The 20801-nt window shown below is 40.5% G+C and overlaps 1 protein-coding gene across 4 annotated transcripts in view; it reads right to left on the bottom strand.

Moving 5' to 3' along the window:
- LOC113011062 (protein tyrosine phosphatase receptor type M) overlaps positions 1-20801 on the bottom strand; it is a 161067-nt gene that overhangs the window by 8530 nt on the left and 131736 nt on the right. For 3 of the 4 annotated variants that reach the window (XM_080293329.1, XM_080293328.1, XM_026150433.2), the window contains 7 exons: positions 16823-16859; positions 7610-7707; positions 5208-5324; positions 4336-4490; positions 2927-3062; positions 760-909; positions 252-425 (listed from right to left, as the gene is read on the bottom strand). In XM_080293329.1, coding sequence (XP_080149455.1) covers positions 252-425; positions 760-909; positions 2927-3062; positions 4336-4490; positions 5208-5324; positions 7610-7707; positions 16823-16859 — 867 coding nt within the window. The remainder of the gene's footprint in view (positions 1-251; positions 426-759; positions 910-2926; positions 3063-4335; positions 4491-5207; positions 5325-7609; positions 7708-16822; positions 16860-20801) is intronic. The other variant, XM_080293327.1, reaches the window with a different exon arrangement.

Here is a 20801-nt window from a genome sequence, read left to right on the forward strand (position 1 = left end):
CAGCATTGTATAGCAGGCTGAAATACCAACATGTCGTAGGTCTTACTTCTACGAAAAAAAAAATGCAAAATCCCTGCTTTCAAATCAGCAACATTTTAAGGTTCCAATACACAAATACAGGCAGCTGCAGTTTCACCAATTTGTGATTCAGTGCTACTTTACCACTTTAAAATTACAGCTGAAATCAGCAAGATGATCTGAACCAGCATGCAAGCAGACAGACTTAAAAGTGTAAAATGTTTGACCCTTACATCCATCAGAGCGGCATTGATGTAATTGGAGCTCTCGCCATCAATGGTGATCAAGAAGGGAAGGCAGCGGTCCGGAGGCAGGACGTCCATGCAGCGGTTCTTCTCGTGGTTTCTAGGCAGCAGGGCGATGCTGCAGTCTTCCACCCGCAGCGTGGGAGTCACCATATTGAGTGTCTTTGAGATTGAAGCAGAATTACATGGTGTCATACTGACGCAGGAAGGTAGGCACTTGGGTTTTGAGTGCGCTAATTATCTCCCGATATGGTAATTAACAATGCGATTCTTTGATCAGTTACATTAGTGATAGCTCCGACTCCCCTGAAGTGACTGGGATAAAACTTAGAGTGGGGTGGCGCATTTCATATAACTATACATTAGATGCATCACCTATTTATATAAAGTACGTTTATGCACAGAATTTGTTTAAAGCAGCCTCGTGCTTCAGATAATGTGTCATCATGAATTTGCACACACTGTATGTGTCTAATTACGTTAAATAGCTCCTCACCCTGAACTCCTCTTTAATGGGGCTGGAGTTTGTCTGCGGGTCCAGGCGGTTCATGTCGTAGTAGACGGAGCGGAGCTGACTCGCAGGAATGGTGGTGTCGCCACAGAGACATGCCTCCAAAATGGCATCATGGATGAAGACATACTGCTCCTGAAAAAAACAGCATCCTCATTGCGCATCCATCAGGCATCTATGACTTATGACAGAAGACAAGCTCCCCCCCCCCCCCAAAAAAGAAAGTTTTATTTTTTATTTCTACCACTGCTATAAGCAGAAATATGTGAGCCAGGGTTTTCCTCTGTTTTTGCTAGAAAAATTCAGTGACCTTTCCATGACCTTACTGGGATTATGCTTTACCCCCACGGCAGTTTCTGTGTCTAATATTTGTCATTGTCTTTGTTCAAAGGTTACAATACATATTTTTGCATTTTTTTGGTACACAGCTTATTTAATTCTCTTATAAAACCCAGAATTGTATGACATTTTCAAAACCTTAAAATATTTAGAAGTCTAGCAGAAAATATTTTCATGAATGACTTGACCTTTTCCATGTTTTTTTAGGATCCTGTGAAACCTCAGTGAACTTATCAAGGTTAGGATTTCCTCATGAGTATTGCTATCATCGTCACAGGAAGGTTAATGGTTGAGTTCTTATATAAAACCAAAAACAAGCAAACAAACAAAAAACCCAACACCCACTGTGCTCAATAGCGTGCGGTCAGAAAAACATAAAATCGTAACACATTTCCTCCTCCTCAGTCAGTCACTCAAGCAGTGGACATGGCGACACAGCTTGATGCAAATCTATTCTGAAGTGACATTTCCAGCTGACACTTCCTTGTCACTTTGTACCAAAATCCACACACATGCACAGGGGTCAGATTTACAGATTGAAAGGGGAACATGTGTTGCCATTTGTTAAGTCTAAAGCAGAATGTGAAATGTTGACCTCAGAGTTTGACTATCCCTGCCTGGGTCAGTAAGACCAGCTCTATCAATCCGCAGATTGATAGAGCTTATCTGAGCTCATAATATGTAAACAACAACAAAGCATTTCATTTCCGTGGTTAAATTAAAGCATGGTAGGATGGTGGTGTGTGGCCGCGGGGCTGAGGAGCTGTGCCAACCAGCCAGAACACCTGTGAGGGAAAATAGACACATACACAGAATTTGAAGGTCACTGAACTTGAGGAGAGTGACTCAGGGTGAGCAGCCTTTGGTCTCCAGTTGCTCAAATCCCAATCCGGACGTCAGCAATGAAACATTTGCCCATTAAATCCAATGACGCTTGTGATTTAAAGGGAATTACGGTGAAATGATGCATTCACCGAGACTATGGACACCTCCAGATGGCCGGTGTTCAGGAAAGCACAGAGTCTTTCGGTTGTCCGCATCAGCGTAAAACTATAGGATGAGCCGGGGATGTTTTGAAACCATCAATATGAGCCAAATCCTCAACACTCTAAACCCTTTTATTACAACGCATATTGCCAAGCACTTGTGTTTACCACTTGGAGGAATAGTTAGGGTGTGCACTCCAGTAAACGTCCTTTGTGAGAAATTATCATTAAAAATGTAACAGTAGTGCGAATTGTAACAATAAAATCCACACTCCTGTTCTAGACATAAATATGCCAGCTTTGAATATGAATATAATTCAAATAATATTAAAAGCAAACTAAAACAAGTAGAGCACTTGCTTAACATCAGATTATGTTAATTATTTGGATTGTTTAATTACATAATGAACATATCTTTGTTTGAGAAAAATGTTACACTTGAACTGGCACTTGAAAGTGAATGACAGGAAAACATTAAACTACCGTATTATACAGCATTTACAAAAATAATGAGCCTCATCAGTCACTGGGAAAATGCTTAAAAACCTCTTGTGGATCACCTAAGCTGCAGAATTAACGACTAATAAATGACAGGCGATGATTTATTTGTTCCAAATATAAAACATTCTTTTAATGACACTGCTTCTGGCTGGTATGAATTCTCAGCATTTGTTCAGGACCAGAGAAGCAGGGGGCTCAATCTAAGAATTATTTATTGATTCTAGTTAATCCACTTTTGAGGACCAAAACCTGTCAAGCTGCAGTCCTGCAGTTCTGTATTTTAGTGATGTCTCTGTGGAGAACTGTTTAAACCAGTCGTACAGTACCTCAGTCTGAACCATGTTGACCCTCCGTGAACGCAGCTCCCTCACACAGTTGTAAATGTCCACCACGCCCTCTCTCTCCGCCATGTCCAGCATGATGTCAATGACGATGAAGCAGCCTGTCCGACCGGCTCCAGCGCTGCGGACAGACACGGATTTTTATTCATGAGAAGTGAGGTTTGGTTTTTTTTTTGCTTTAAGTTTAAAGAAATATAACTTTTATGAGGTGGAATAAGATTAAATGATTTCCCTAACAATAAAAAGTTGAGCACACTAGGGTTTCACATCAACAGCTTTACTTGATCTGTTGCCAACATTAAGAGTGCCCAGAGGTCACTTATGTTTCAAATTGGCTATTTAATGCAGTGATTACCAAGCACCACAGGGAGACCAGCTCAACTAAATTAAAAAAAATTAAATTACAATTTAATTAAAGAATTAAGTGGACCTGAACAAGTTGAAGCAGCAAAGCTAACATTAGGTTTAGGTGGCATGTAGCTAATAGGGATGCCTAAATTACTAAAAACAGATAAAAAACAAACTAAATAGCTACGTATGGAATAGTAACAGCAAAAACTGTTGGCTAACAATGTGAACAAATCACTGAAACTTCTAAAATATACCTAGTTGAAACACTGTTTCACTATTAGCTAAATGTAACTAGTTTAAAATGCTAGCTAAAACGAATTAAAACAATGAAGGTTATTGTAAAAATGGGGCCACCAGTTGAACATAAGCTAAAATTATGGATTAACAGTTGCTAACAAAATGAATAAATGATTACTGGCTGAACATAATGGATAAAAAGGTAATTTCATAATGATAAATGTATATCTGTTTGTGAAGGATGGAAAAATAATGGGAATTGTTAGCTTGCTAACTTGCTATCCAAGCTTGTAAATATGATAAATGGTAAACAGAAGGGGTTTGTGAGCTCACCTGACAAGGATTGTTGGAAACCACTCATTTATGTAATGTTACATTACGATTTATGTTTTAGCAGTTATTACGATCCCATAATTGTGACCTACACTGTAGTGTACATTAAGCCCAATATACAGTACAGTAGAGGTGAATCAAAATTTGCTTGTTGTGTACACAGTACTATAAACACCAAAAATGGCAAATGATATTTAAAAACCTTAACACCACAACATCTTTCCATGGATACTGTCCCAGTTACTAATACCCAGTTTTGGGGACTAGTTCTTGGATTAAAAGACTGAATGAAAACGTAAGTAACATACCAGCCACAAGGCAGTACTTAGCTATACATATGTAACTTCTGCATTGAGCCGCTATTAGTCTAATGACTATTGTATAAAAATACGCAAATCACAAAAATAGGTACACATGGGTTAGAGCTAAAACACAAGTATCAAGAAGAGTTCTTCGTCTGAGTGCACACCAACCTGCAGTGAACCACCATGGGTCCGGCATTGGTCAGGGTCTTGGACTTGACTCTTCTAATAAACCCCAGAAGGCCGGTGGCGTGATATGGCACACCGTGGTCCGGCCAGCCAGTGAAGTGAAACTGTCGGATTTCCCGGATCTCATGAGCTCCTCTCTGAGGAACACAGTTTAAGCACACAAAGCAAAAGAGAATGTAGTGAGAAGAACATGGATGTGTGAAGTCTTTCCAAAGTAAATACGAGTTGAATTGAATATCAACACACTCTTCATCAAGATCCAAGAAAGGTTTGTACAAAGTTTAATCTAGCGATGAACAGGATGTTTAAGGCCAGTGTAGCCATGTGTCTTCACCTACTGTAGCAGCTATCTGTCATGCTGATATTATACAATATGCACTGCATTAGTTATCTGGGCACTTTGCATGTACCATAAAGAACAGTATATTCCTCTATGTTATATTAGTATTTGTGTTTATTCTTTGAATGGATATTGCCTGAAGATTTTATAAAATGTCACAGTAGAATGTAACAATTAGGAGTTTTTATATGGTATAAACAATAGTTAAAGAGAAAAATCGAGAGGTAGAAATGATTCTATTAGGTTATATTAGGTTAGGTTGCATATTAATATATCGTTAGCTTCATAGCATAAGTGCCTAAGTCATTGACTTAGTCAAATGACTTAGGCAATTATGCTATGAAGCTAACGATATGTTAAACATCCATCCATCTATTTAATAAACATTGTCATAAAGTGCTAGAGAAGCCTTATATATATGTCCTTCTCCAGCTATTCAGGTAGGAAAGCTACATCTGAAAAGTTATGACTGTATTTATAACTGGAAAAAAGTGTTTAAAAGGTTAAAGTGTACCTTCTCTACAGCAAAGGTCCTGATGACATACTCTGACAGCAACTCAGTCTCTATCAGTGTCACCTTGATGTCTCTGTAGATCTCCGTATCATCAGGCCAGTACTTACAGCACTTCACCTGAGAGTGACAAAACCAAGTGTTTGACACAACATCTTCACAAGCTGTATGCTAACTGCAATGAATTTATATTCACAATGCTTCACTGCACACATTCATATTAGAATTTCTGCAAGTTGCCAGGCCATCATTTTTTCCAATAAAGATAATTGTCACATAACATTAGCCCCCATTTGCCACCTGATATTTCAGCGTTTGAAGCATTTCTTTCAAATCAAAATGAGATTTGCTTCATATTAGTTTCGGCCCCCGGTCAAGGATCTGCTGTAAATGGGAATCTTATGTATCGATGGGAGAGTTCATTCGCACGTTATTGCTTTTTCATTCTCATGTCGATAATGTGAAAATGAGTCTAAAGGTGGACTGTGCAAAAACCTGGAACAGAACAGTGTAGGTGCAATGGGGGTATGTGATTTCTCCACCTTAAAAAAATTGACTACCAGTGTGGTGAAATAGGATAAAACATAAAAAAAAAAAAATGTGTACAACAATTAAATGAGGGAAATATAATGACAATCCAATATTGATATGAAATAATAAACCCTGAGCTGTTTAAAACAGATTTCCCAACAGAAATCTAAAACACCCCACTGGAAATATTACTTGTATTAGGTATCATAAGAGCGCAAAATTACCCCCCCCCCCCTTCCCAATTAAACTGTTGATACAGAGGGAAGTAAGGCTGGTAATAGAGATTGAGATCACGGAGGTATATCAGAGAATGATCATTTTTGATGAGGTATAAATGCGACATCAGCCACAAGTAGATTCAATTTTCATTCCTGGCGTCTATGCGCTGATTACGAATGAAATGAGATTTTGGTTTGTGGAATGACACAGACAGAGGGGGACTTGGAGGTCCCTCTCTCTGACACCCCTGATGACTAATCCCTGATGACAATCACAAATCCACCGTCCGCTTCCAGCCAGATTGAGTTAGGCAAAAGCCATTACCTTATTAGATCACTCTATCAGGCGCCTAGTTTGGGGGGGAATTAGCCTTTGGGCTAAAATATGCCAGCATAGACACAGATGTTCTTTTGTGCGGGCACACTTATGAGCACGTGACGAGCGTGCACAGGTCTTACACGTCTTCACTCATATGGATAGAGTGTATAGAAAAGAAGCACATGGAGCATCACCTCATCACACACATCAGCACGCTGACTTCCAAACCAAATCTCTCGTACATTAAAGTGTGCCGAGCACCGCCCCCCTGTCTGAAACCAGCGGGAGAGAGGCTGCGTGTGCTTCTGTGTGTGTGTGTGCCAGGATTTCCCAGAGTTCATCAGTGACTGTGCCGAGCAGATGGCCCACTGTGATACGGTGGAGTGATTTTATAGGGCCCTCTGTGGAGCTACCGTCACTGTGACCAACTGTGCCTACCGCCCGCCATTGGACAAGGATCATATAACAGACGGTTTGAGGGCCGGGGCCCGCCGAGTACTAAGCAGGTGTGGAGAAGGTGCGGGGTGGGGTGGGCTGGACTCCGCTACTCTAGAGGAAAGGCCTAATGAGGTACCTAGAGATGGGGCTATGAATCATTATCAGCTCTGCTACATTTAAGCCCCACCAAAAATGCACATCAGCAAAATCAAGGTGCGCCTCTTTTTAAAAGGGCTTTCAGTGTATTTAAAATTCTTAGAGAAAAATCCCGTGGCAGTCAAAGCATTACACTGTATGTTAAGACCTTCATTTTCTCTTGATTATAACCTAACCAGGAGGAACTAAAGTGCGAGTTAAGTGGAACAAATTAGGACTGAAGCAGGGCTCTGGGTTTCCCCCCCCCCCCCCGAGGCAGGCCACATGCTGTAGTGAACAAGAAAAGTCAAGGCTTTACCATTAGTTTGAACATTATGAACTGTCCTCACTACTCAATAACAGTCCCCTTTTGTCCAGTGAGGACAGCATTAAGAGATGTTTCTGCTCGGAGGAGCTTGGAAGGAGCTGGCGGCTTCAGCGGAGTCTAATCTCCTGTTATAGAGCCACTGAGATGAAACAGTAGTCAGACGCCTGGATGCCTCTCTGGTAATGAAGGCCATCAATCAGTTTCTTCTCACTTCTCACTGATCAGATAGATGAAAAAAAGAGCTGGCGGCACACGAGTCCCATGCCTCACTAAGTCAGCGCGTGCGTGCACACAAACATCTGGGGACTGATGTTCAAAGATAATAACAAAAGGTGTCTCAGTTTGCCTTGAAATACAATCAGGCTGTTAGTCGACTGGGGGCAAGGTAATCTTATTTGAGATGTGCAGTTCAAGTGAACGTGTCATAAATACTCACCCTGCCCACTTCCACCAGGTTGGTCACCATGACGATAGCTGCAGTGTTCTCCTGCCAGACCATCCTCCAGAAATCAAATACCGTCTCCTGCATGGGGCCTAGGAGAGACATAGAGAGGAAATTACATTTTACAAATATTTTTTCCCCCCCAAACCTACCTTAAATATCTTACAATAGCTTCACACAAGTATTGGGGTGTTGAGGCTTCAGTCAGGTTTTATTGCAGTCTAGCTCTTTCCCTTAACTACTAACAAATCTCTGTGGGCTTCAACGCATGTTACACATTAATAGTACCCTTTAAAAAACTACAAGTTTGGCATCTTGTAAACACATCTGGTTAATCTGGTTCATCCAAAAACACGTTAATGTATAACCTTCAGTGGTTCATATATGAGCAATAATCAGTTGCATATTATTGCTATTATTAGTGGTATGTTGGCTCATATTAGTCGATAAAGTGCACTTACTACTTTTATTTTGCATGGCCATATTCCTAAACCACGAGGCCATTACCTAAGAGTTTCCCCCTCCTAATTACTGCAGAATAAGTCTTAGGCTACAGAATTATTTATGAGCGAGCCTCACTTTAGACTGCAAGATATATTCAGAGTTATTTTAGGGTTATTTGGATAATATTAACACTTGCAGTTTGCCATTTTGTTATATAAGAACGGACATTTCAGAGAAAGGACTCGTAGCATTACCACCTTACAGGCACAAAACTTTGTAACTATCAATGATTAGTATGCAAGAGGGTCACTAGGGTAAACGCTTAGATAATAGTCCAGTAGTTGTAGAATATGGTAGTGCAGAATAAAGCATTTGTAAGTGTTTACTAATGACTAACAGGGGACCATTGAACTCTAATATGCATTCTAACAGGCAAGCGGCAGATTGTAAATTTGTGTACCTTAAAACAATTACCTAAGTTTCCATGTCTCCAAGTTTATTTTCATATTTATTAGTGGAAGAATTTGTTTGCCACAATGGACCATCTATCACTAAATTTGGTAATGCGCTTTACTGCTGACGTGCATACTGTGGGTAATGTTTTCTCATCAGTAATGTCAGCTTCTTCTTCAGATTAACTTCCAAACATAAATTTGGTGGTATTACTGACATATTGGAACAAGAGAGTTTACAGGGCATTTTCACTTCACGGATCTAGCGCTGAAAGACGTGTCAGGTATAATTTATTCATGGTGCTTCTACATCAGATTCATCACATAGTGCTTACTCTACAACACACAGCTTAAACACGGATGAAAACGAGAAAGGAAAACGAATCACAAATTTAAATATGAGCCCAACGGCTGCTGTTCTCCGTGCGTCCGCACATGCGTGTGTATGGCAAAGCTCAAAGTAATTACCACTACATCTCATCTGTTCAACACCAACCTTTCCACCGAACCGGACCCAAATGTGTCTGGTGAACATCAAAATAAATGAGCAGAGAGCCAGTCAATGCCTCCAATATTTAAAACTTCACTGAGCAATAATTGTGGGCTGAATTTAATTATTATTCTGGTTAATTAAAATTATTAATATTAGTTTTAATCAAGCACCAAGTAGAAAAAAATTACTTCTGACAAATTAATTAGTGAATGCAAATCTCTACAACTGTGCATTCTCCCGAGTTGGCCCGAATTACCTGGAGACATAACAAATTATGCAGACACACACAGGCACAAGCTAAGACAAAACATGGCAGATACACAAGCTGCTGGCGTTTTCTTTGTTGTCATTTATGTGGCAGGTAAATTTAATAAACATTAGGCCACTGAAACCTGTAAAAACTCAAGTCATGAAAAAGAAAGAAAAGGAAAAAAAGAGAGAAAGTTTTCCTCAGGAATGCACAAAGTACGCACCGCGACTCAGCATCTTGTAGAACAACCTTTATCAGCAATTAGTAAAATAGTAAATCTGTATGGCTTTGTAAGTCTCTCACATCATTATGGAGGAATTTTCACAACATTGCTTCAGTTCACTGAGGTTTGAGGTCATTTGTTTATGCACAGCTCTCTTACAACATTTGGACTTTGGCTGGACAATTGCAACACCTTGATTCTGTTGTAGATTTGCTGTGATACTTGGCATCATTGTCCTGTTCCCAAAACTCTCAGACAGATGGCCTCACATTTGACTATAGAATATTTTACTAAACAGAACAGTTCATGGTTGACTCAGTGACTTCCGGGTGCCTAGGACCCTGTGGCTGCAAAACAAACCCAAATCATCACCCCTCCACCACCGTGCTTGATGATGGGTATGGGGCATTTATGCCAATATGCTGTATTTGAGTTTCTCCAAACATGGTGTGGTGCATTATGACCAAACATCACATTTTGGTTTCATCTGTTTAGAGGAAGTTTTTCCACAACTTCTTCAGCCGTAACTTGATAAACATTAGCCATGTTGCTCTAGAGAGAATTCATGAAGTGCATTTGATTAGCAGCACCTGGCTGCTACTTACATTCTCAATTCCTATGGAAGCATAAGGATACACTTAATTTCATACAAATTTGAACAACTGTTATCCAGTTAGGAAACAAGGATACTTTGACCTGTGATGTACCCTAAAGGTATCTTAAGGAACACATAAAAGTTTTAGCATATTGTAGATATTGTTGGTTACTCTGGAAGCACATTACACCTCCTTTCACTTTAGTAGTAAATTAAAGAGTCTAGTCCATGACACAACACTTTGGTTAAGCAGAGGACTTGTACACCAGATAAGGTGAGCAGTACAAAGTAGAAAAAACGAAAAAGTCATTGGGGAAATTTGTGTTGTGGGTTATGCAGATGACTTTCACCTGGGAAAGTAGGGTTCAGATCCCCTATGCAGCCAAAAGCATTATTTTTAGTGTGTATAAAGAACATGTGCATGGCCTTGAAGGGAGAGGATAGTAGCAGGAAAAGGTTTTCCTATTTAAAAAAAAATCTCACTTTTTGGATTTATGCCTCCTGCAGCTGTAAGCACTAGATCACTAGGACACCCAGGGAAAGATCTATATAAAAAGCAGTAACAACAACAAAGGTGGGCATGAAGAGAGTTGTTCTCCCTACTGCATAGCTATACGGGCTTTCGTATCTGGCTTGAGTGCCATGATCATAAAACCACTAACTACACAATTAAAAGAAATTAACAACAATTTGGGAAACCTTAATGAAGAACTACAGCGATTATGAAATCATTACGGGCTAAAATAGAATCTAGTATAAAAACACATTTGAATATTTCTATTGTATTGTTACTAATTTGTTTTGCCTTAGTATGAGGAGCTGCAGCAGTTCCTGGATCCTATCATTGTGCTGTTTGTGCTTCTTATTGACTTACGCCTTCTGCAACAACCTAATTTCCCTCAGGACATCAACAAAGTGTCATCACCATTTTATTCACTTGATTGATCAAGCCATGTTTGATCTGCTTAGTGGGGTGCCTAAACACATCCTCACTGTCATACATTTAATTGTGCAATACTGTTTGACAGAGTTTAAAAACATCTATTTCTAAAAGCAGATAAATTAAATTAAAGACTTTTTAAAGAAATGAAAAACAAAAACAAAAAATGATTCAAAACCAACCATCATTTCTGCGAACACATTTCCATCCTGTTTGTGCTTTTACAGTAAAAATACAAATAGGATCTATCAACTAGACAGCTAGAGAGTTGGAACAAGGCTACTCCATAACTTCCATCTGTATTCCCCTACTTCCTGTGCTTTGCATGTGGTGGTATATCTCGATTTAACTGTAGGACTTCGGTTTCCGTCTCTACGATAACTACCCAACCTGATTGAGCCACCCACTCCGCTACCTCCCACACTTGTCCCTGAGGAAAGATGCACATTGCTGAGAAGTTTGGGAGAGGAAGAATGAGAAGCAGGACAGCTGGTGTGTAGGACTTCAGTAACACAATACTACTTGGCATTATATGATAAACCATCCAATGGGAGGCTCCTGCCAAGCTTAAGCCAACCAATTTATGCTTTGTTGTGAATGCAGAGATGGAGAATGGGTACAGATAGCTTCCTGGACTGTAACTTGATGACACCCATGAGGAAGTGAGTGTGCTTCTTGATAAGTAGATATACAAGAACAAAGGAATCGCTAACACAGTTGATTTGACAACTTTCACACAGAACGGGTGAACAGCTTCAAATGTTGAGGAAAGAATTTATTTTAGACTCATTGGTTTCTTAACCAATCTCCATTGAAAAATAGCATGCTTTTAAAATCCTAGATTTCTGCTGCTGTAAGCTGACATGTGCCACTGCAGTCAATGAGCCGTAAAAGTGGAGCTTTTATATTATCGAGTTCGCAAAAACCTGTTTCAGTAAGTTAAAAAATGTCTAGAAAGCACCTCTTTTCTGTAGCCATAGGCGGTGCTGGGCCACAGCATGCAGCCTGAATGTCTTTGCTGCACTTTTGACTGACTGATTCTCCAAGTATCTGTAACTCTACTGAAGCCACTGAACACAATTGTTTCATAAGCACTGTTTAATATTACTTTGCAAAGTCACTCAATGGTCTTTAGATTTGGTGACAGCCAATTCTACTAGCAAAAATGTCGTATTTTAATTTGCATAAAAACATTCACTTACATTTTGTATCTGATGCTGATAGGACGCTGTCGTCCTGAAAGAAATCACTTCCATCAGTACAGTTTGTTTTCTATTTTAAGGGTGACAGGTTCAGGCTTTTCTTTTCTTTATTCTGTAGCATGATACTGTGAGCGCATTGCAAATTTTAACCAGAACCCCCTCATTACCTTAACCACAATGTTCATGTTTGCTGTTGATGCTTGTGACAGTTATTTACATTAAATAGGAATCATGTTTTCTGGATTACACGGGTGCCAGATAAGAAATAGCACATGCAGTTGGCTTGTGAGAAGAACATCAGCTTTGAGTTGTGAGGTGAATCAATTCATTGGCAACAAGTCGTCCTTTTTACACGAAGTTTCAGTGTGTTGGTTAGTGTTCTCTTAAAGTGGTGGCAGCTAAACTTTGAATATTTGAATGAGACCAGATATTTTCCTCTTGTTTCCAGTGTATATGCTATTCAGTACTGTGGAAAAGTCTTGAACCCCCCTCTCATTTCTTTATATTTTTCTAGGAAAATGGGAAAGATGTGCTGCAATGTATTGAAACGTGCATATATCCATGGAAATGCTGTATATAAAGCAATTCTAAAAAACTTTAAAGTGAATATTTTGGTATCTTATTCTTCAACATCTTTTTTCTGTAGTCTTCAACAATAGTTCTCCAGGCTTCTGGAAGACACTTGAAGCTCTTCTTTGGATGCTGGCCTTTTGTTTGCCTTTTGTTAATAACACTGAGTTCAAGGGAGGTCAAAGACTGATGGTGTTCAATGGTATGTTTTCCTGCCAAGTTATAGGTGCATGTTTGGGATGCTGAATGAACCTGCATGTTGGATCAAGATCTCGTTACTTTTATGTGTTCACAGGTCCACCAAATTTAACAAGACCATCAACACCACTGGCTGAAACACAGCTCTAAATGATTGCAGAGCCCACATCGTGTTTTACACATTGTTGTTCTGTAAACACTCATTTTTTGTACCTGACCTCCTCCATCACTCCACAAGCTCTGCTGCTACTGATTTTCAGAGCTGCTATTGTGTAATTTGGGATACCTAAGCCATTCCTCATAGTTTCTCTTCTTGAAGAATGGCTTTTTCAAAACTGCCCTTCGACTAAGACCATTTATGATGAGGACTCACAACAGCAGATAAATCAACTGAAGGGGCAGATGCATCTCTCAGATCCTGTGCCAGATCTTTGATGGATTTTTTCTTAAGAACATGACTTTCAGATGCTGGTCAATCAGTAGATAGTATTTTAGGCTTGCCATAAAAACACGATTTTATGGCTGTCAACTAAAGAAATGGGAACATTTTAACGTGGAAATTGTAAAAAATTGCCTAAAGTTACAATTTAAAATTGGTTCTTTGCCAACTTTTTTGTTATGCATAGACACAGAAGTGGTTCATCCCCTGAGTTAGGTCCTTTTTATGCTTGAATTATTCATAGGCCAGTGCTAAGATGCTTAACAAAAACATTTCTCTGAAAATTGTCGGGTACAAGGACTGGACTGAAATGAGTAAAAAATGTATTCAGTGCCCAAAGAAAACCTTTGAAAGACCTTTAGAAACGCTTGGAGAACTATTTCTCACAAAACTAAAAAAACAAAACAAAACAGAGAAAGCCTGGCTTCTTCCAAAGAAACTATAAAGAGATCAGTGGTAACTTAAGACTTGCACAGCACTGTACTTAACCATTGCTAACCTCCTCTTGGCTTTTGTTCAAGAGAGCAAGTGTGGCAGTACTGTCAAATTTGAACAATCTTTTTAAAATACAGATTCAGGCAATCAAAATTAATTTCTGGTACCTTTAAGATAAAAAAATAAAGTCTCAAGAAAACAAACAAACAAACACTATTTAAAAAAAAATTACTTTCGACACAAACAAATAATCTTGATAGCTAGCTGTACCGAGGGGAAAGCTTACATTCTCAAAGACTAGGCCACAGAATATTTTCAGAGAAATCAGTCTGAGAGCTCACTTGAAGAATACAAGCAGAGCGCACTGTTTGTAGTACAGAGTGTGTGGTGCCTAGTTGGTGAAGTTTGGAAGAGGCACTTCACAGAGGCAGAACACAAGTAGGAGCTTCACTTCCAGCTGTCAGAGAGCTAACGCTGCTGCAGCTGATGCTGTGTTTTGGGACTAGGCCTGCACCTCCTCAGAAGCAAAGAGTGTGACAGCTGTAGAATCCCCAAGCCAGGTACGGCAAAAAATTTCTGATCAACATGTTCACACAGACACTCACAGACAAACATGCAGGTGATGTTCCCCTCTTGCCCATTAATATTACATGTGGCAGGCTGTGGCATAATGTACACTCGCTTATCATTGATTTGCTCTCTCTCTCTTCCCATCTCCCAACCCCACACCTCCCCTGCTGGGCTTTGAGATGTTAACCTGTAAATAATAAAACTTTTGGGCTCCTGGTGACATTTGCTGCTTGTGAAGGAGGGGAAAGCGGAGAAGACCGGAGGGGGAAAGCTTGATGAAATTGAACCCTTTCCCATGTCATGAATATTTTCCACATCACCAAGAGGATGCAGGGGGTTATCGCAGCTGTTTGCATCCCCGATGTCAGTGTAATTCAGTCTCCACTAGAAGGAAGCTCATGTCAGATCAGTATTTAAAGCGATCTGCAGGACATAATAATGGACAGAGGCGAGGCGTCAATATGGGAGGGCTGAGGTGCATGCACACATTCAATCTGCTAAGTAGGTGAGCTGCAGTTAGAGAATTACTGACAGACAGTTATTGTATTGCTGCAGAAAAAAAGAAGCTCTGGATGAGAGACTGACCTACATAATGAGGAGCAGAGCTTGGGTGATGAGGCTTTTATGGAGTGACAGCTGTTCTACCTGCCATTGTCACCTTGACAGAGCAAAGGGACTCGTCAATAAACCCCAAACTAATGAGTGTCATTGTAGTTTATAGCATTATAGAACGGGGACAACGTTATCCCACCTGTCTGCCATATTAAGCACACCGCAAACCACCTCCACAACCAATTTATGACAAAGATTTTTTAGCTTATCCAGCAGTATTGCGGGTCTCATTTTCCTGAGCTACTGCTGGTCCCAGTGGACTTGAGTGGAAGTGTCATTCACTGAAAAACTTTACTGGGGGAGAGAGGAAGACTACTCCCTCATTTTCAGCAAGTGTGCCAATGCCCAGGTGCTCTTTTCAGGTGCTACAGTATGCCGTTTGTCTGGCTGAGAGAGACAGGTCTGTGTCTGGCTTTCCTATCATCTCTGGCTGCTCTTTGCTTCAGTGTCAGCAGACTGAGGCTTCCTTCCTGTCAGTCTGCCGGAGCTGATGATGAATTATAAAAGGGCTTGGTCTCCCAGAGAATACAGATGTTTCCACACTCTCTCTCTCACACACACACACCTCCACGCTTTCGTACTGGATGGATCTACCCAGTGAAAAACCTTATGCTTGCGATACAGTCGATGGAAAATGAGGACTTATTATGCAAGCTCAATGAGAAAACTGGGGCTAATTAACTTGAATGGAAACACGTTTGGCTTCTCGAGCTTTCCATCTTAGAGAGGGCCTTGTTTGCAACATTTCTTTGACTGCTGATCTCCTCATGCATATTTTTTTAATGAAAATTGGAATGCTCTTAATGACTATAGGACAATTATAGAAGTCATAATAATCCAGATGAAACTCTTTCAGAGTTGAATTTGCCAGTTATACTGCCTTGTTTTGGTGAACTCGAGGCGCACAGGAGAGAGTCGACACTTGACAGCTCAGTTTCGAGTGCTGGACTCAGCGGTCAGCGCGAGGCAGTTCAAAATAGGTGCCATTCATACAGACAAATGTGCAAACAGAGCGACCACTGCCTGATTAGTATGCTCTCTCTTTCTGAAGTAAGAGCAACCAGAGCGTTGTTTTAATTGAGACACTGAGGAAGAGAGGCAATGCACTAATAAACAGGTAATTATGCAACTCCCAGCTCCGCCAAAGCAGATTGTGAATCCATTAAAGCCTCTTCGCAAAAATAATAATAAAAAAAACCCTGCCTTTATCTTTTTTTTTTCCTCTCTTCCACTGTTTTTTTTTTCTTAAGTGGTATGTAAAATCCCCATGCATGCTGCCCTGTTGTGTGGGAGTGAGGCTCGCGATGCAAAATTCATAACAATTAACCATCAATCAGACTTAACCTCTGGGGTCACGGTAAGTGCTCCTCACTCTGCGAATCTGCCGGCCAGATTAACACAGTGACAAAATGCGCCTGTACATGTCAGCTAATCCATTTATTTATTCAGCCTACTCCCAGACTGCCTGATTAATGGCTCCCACACCACCGACGGGATGGAAACAGACAGCGAGAAAGCGTGCCGCTACGCTTGCTCAGAGGCGCGTAGGTACGTGCGTTTGCGTGTGCACACCGAGAGGCACCAGACTCCCCGAGCACACACCTGACTGAGCATCAAAGAGTAGTTTGCAAGAGCGTATGTAAACAACGACGGGGATGTTCAGATAGATATTCGTAAACACCTGCACACATCCATCTGCCCAAACAAACAGACACCGTTAAATTCTCACCGCCCACACACACCAATCTAGTCTTGCAATTTTTAGAAAGTTTTTTTATTCTTACCCTGAGTGGCGATGTAGTGATTTGGCCTGTGGTAGCCCTGCAAACAGAGAAAAAAAAGGAGAGAATATAAGAATCACTTTATGTTCCATCTACTTCTGAAAGACCAGCGCAGAGAGGCTAAAAAAAAAAAAAAAGAAAAAAAAAAAAGACACTGCTCTTGACATTTAGTTGGTTCTTTTGACCTTTGCATGCAAACTCAGTCTGTTCCTACAATGCGAACCATCACATTCATCACTGAACAGATTTGACCTGTATAGAAATCCCAGTTAACGCATTGTTTTTGTTTGTTTCAGATGCCCTGCGTTTATGCAGCCAAGATGAACTCTCGCTTCTACGCCGCTCCGCCGCAAGAGGAATTATTTGAGAGATTTGCGTGCTTGCTTTCAAGAAATACTCTGCATTGTAGTTCTGCCAGCTGTTTGCCACTGCACACCCTTTCAGCTCTTTGTTTCAACATCCAACTGCAAGATGCACGACTGAAAGCTCATGATGGATGCTGCTAGATACAAGATGCAAAAAACACTCTCCATCATACACTCTATATACGGCACACCTCTGGAGTAAGCAGCCAAAGTGTTGATAATCCCCAAGATACAACTAACAGCACTGATCTTCACAATAGGCCCCTAGTCTCACGGATTACTCTAATCCCTTCAAGTTTTATTTGTCCAATTCCTTGTCTTCTCTCCAGAGATATGAGGCAGGAAACAAAACATTAGGACTTAAAGGCTCTTCCCCGCCCCAGCCTCCCCTTGATTGTCTACCCCCCCCCCCCACCACCACCACCACTTCCCATCCACCCCTGCTGCTCTGCTTATCTCACTCATATTCAATTTAACTTGGACTGTGATTAACGCTCCTCCAATGAAGGGAGAAAAGACACAAAGGATATTTTCCTCACTCACTCATCCACAGGGCTCCTCCAGCTATTCAGCTGTCCTCCATTTTTAATGACTTCTTTATCTCTGGACTGAGGAGGAGATTTGTTTGTGCTTTCATGTATGCTCTGTCAAGTAAAGTGGAGGCCCAATGCTCTGTCGGATTAGCGAGGGAGAGACTGAAAGAAAGGAAGGGCCCTGACAGTGAGTGTCAGGTGAGTAACGCTTACTATAAATGGGCTCGTGGCTTTCTGTAAGCATGTTATAGCAGGCACGCAAGAGCAAATCTTTAACACGAGAAGGTAAAGATGTAGAAATGTCAATATTGCTCTTATTAACTGGAAAAAGTACTTTTATTTTCCAGGGCTGCATAAGTTAGGAGCAGGAATTAAATGTGCCGCCTGTGTTTTGCTGCATTGCTGATTACAGTGATCATTAATTCTTTCCAGTAAGAAAAGCTGGCGAATGGAATGTCTAAAATATGCAGCATGAAGTGCTTTTGCCTGTGGGCATGAACTGGTATTTTCAATTTGAATATCATTAGATAGCCTACTTTTGCAAATCTGGAATACCTATCCCTATTACCTGGAAATTTTTGCTTTGCCAAATACATTTAGGAGAAAACAGAGTAAGTGATATTTTCACATTTTTCCCCCTAGCACCCCCCCCCCCCTCCCTCCCTCAATCTAGAATATGTAACATCTTTATCCTACAAATTCTACAAATAAGTCATATTGCTAAAGGGGAAAAAAGCAAAGAAAATGCCCTGAGGCCCCTTATGCCAAGCAATCCCTAAGGCCTTTAAAATTGAATTATTATTATAATTATTAGGTTTTTATGATCATATTCTTAAATCTTTTTTGAAGACTCACACGAATACCTTCAAGTTAGAAAAAAAAAAAGAAGTTATAAATACACCCAGCACCCCAAATAAAACATCTTTTGACTTTTATTTCATGATTATGTGTTTTCCCTTTTCTCCAAATTTCCCTTCTTCCTTCTTTACTGGATCCTTTTACCTGAAGCTGAGTCTGTTACAGGAAAAGGGAAATGTTGCGTTGAACTGTTGAAATCTTGGTCCCAAACCTGTGGGAAGAAGTTTCACTTCTGAGCTGTTTAAAGTGGCCACAGATGTACAGATCTGTGTGCCAAAACATACAGAGTGAGCACCTCGCAGTAAAAAAAAATTGTTTAACCAAATTACCATAAGCAGTCGTCCCCTCTGCTTATTTTTGCCCCCAAGCCCCTTGCAGGATTAAGCCAGCAAGGATGGGTGGTTGGATGTTTAAGACACAAGGTTAAAGTTTGCTTCTTTTCTCCCATGTGCTGTTAGCTTTAGGATACAAGACCACTCGATGAGGGTTAGAGCCTGTTGACTTGCTTAAATACTGTAAAAGCTAGCTCATCCCGTTTTATGGCTCAAGTCGTTATGGATTCAGAAAAGTTTGGAAAATCAAACTACTGTATGCTGATGGTGATAGTCTTGCAGACGGGGAGTAGGTACTGTTTCAGTAACGAGTCTGCAGCTTTGCTAAATATCATTTTGTGGTTACACTGATAAAATCGTAATGTGAATCAGATGATGTTTTCTGCCGAAGCAAATTAGCAGTCAGTGAACATGAACACATTTTAGGAGAGAGGAGCTTTGTGAACAACTGAGTGATTTCTGCACAAGCCTGCAAATTCACCGAACCACTGCATCACCCCAATATCCAGTTAAGAGACCCAGCAAAAACCCATATGTACACACATGACTCTACAGCAAACAGGCTATTACACTACGTTTCCTCTGCCTTCCAAAGGTTTATAAAAATACTCAATCAGCTGGAGAGAAAGGAAACATACCAGAATGGCTCGGAATAATCGGCAGTGTTATAGAGTACAATAACAAACACTGTGGGAAATGTTCTACACATAAGAGTTTATTAGGCAGGACAAGCTTTTAGATGGGTTAAAAAGCTTTCTGAAGAGCAAAAACATCATTACCCATCTGCCTGCATTTCTACTAAGTACTTTTCCAATGAAGCTGGCAGAGCGATGGAAATCCGTTTCAATCAGGGCTCTCTTTAATATGCGTATATTCTTATCTTATAATGGGACCCTCTCTATTGCGAGCGTCTTCTCCGCAGCGCCACTTTTTGCAGCATAATGGGCCATAAACTGAATGGTGGGAAAGGTAAATAATTTAAGCCCCCTGCATTTGCTGTGGCACACCTTGCATTATGAATTTATGTTTGAAGGCGTAACAAGAGATTACAAATTACCACATTAGAGGGGTGGGGGAAGAGAAGATGGGAGACCGAGGGAGGGTTCTCTCCTGAGCGAAAAACCACTTAGGGAGTCAGGTACATCACCAGCCCATTACACATGGAGTGGAAGCATCTGCCTAAGGAGACCAGTGAGCTGCAGTGATTGGTCACATCCTGCTACTAACACTGCTATTAAGAGCAAATCAGGTCAGATCAGGAGCTTCTATACTGTGTGAGCTAAGTGAGTTAGGACTGTTTAAAACCTGAGCCATGTCTGACGCCACTTTTTAATAACTTTTACTTACTGTAACAGCATGCCAAGTCATTCCAGTGCATGTAGAAGCTGTTTTGCAAGGACTTCCCTGAGGTAAGAAGTGTAACCGAACCTCTGCAGATACTGCTGTGTCTACTTTAATTTAGGGCGTCCTTGAGAGTTTTTCAGCATCTAAGAGTAACGAAATCAGCAGCTGCCTTATGCAGATATCAAGCAGAGAGATCAAATACAATCTGTGAAGATTTTCCTCGCTAGAATAACAACCACGGCAGTCGTTTCAAAAGTTTAACTAATTTTAAATTTCCTAACCACCGGGTCCTAAAATTATGTTAACGACTGTTCTCTGGAATAAGTAAATATAACACTACAGGGACTTTCCTGTCTTGCTACAAATGTCTTATGAAGTAGACAAGCGTGGATAGGTAGACATATAAATCATCAAACTTTAATATCAGAAACGACATTTCAGTAAGGCTCACTAGACTCAAAAGACGAATGTTATTTGAATTATATTTTACATTATAGCTCTCATTTGGGACCTACTGCACTTTCAGCCGGATGCAAAGAGAACAGCAGCA

This window comes from Astatotilapia calliptera, chromosome 18, assembly GCF_964374335.1.
Source record: "Astatotilapia calliptera chromosome 18, fAstCal68.1, whole genome shotgun sequence".
NCBI classification, from domain to species: Eukaryota; Metazoa; Chordata; class Actinopteri; order Cichliformes; family Cichlidae; genus Astatotilapia; species Astatotilapia calliptera.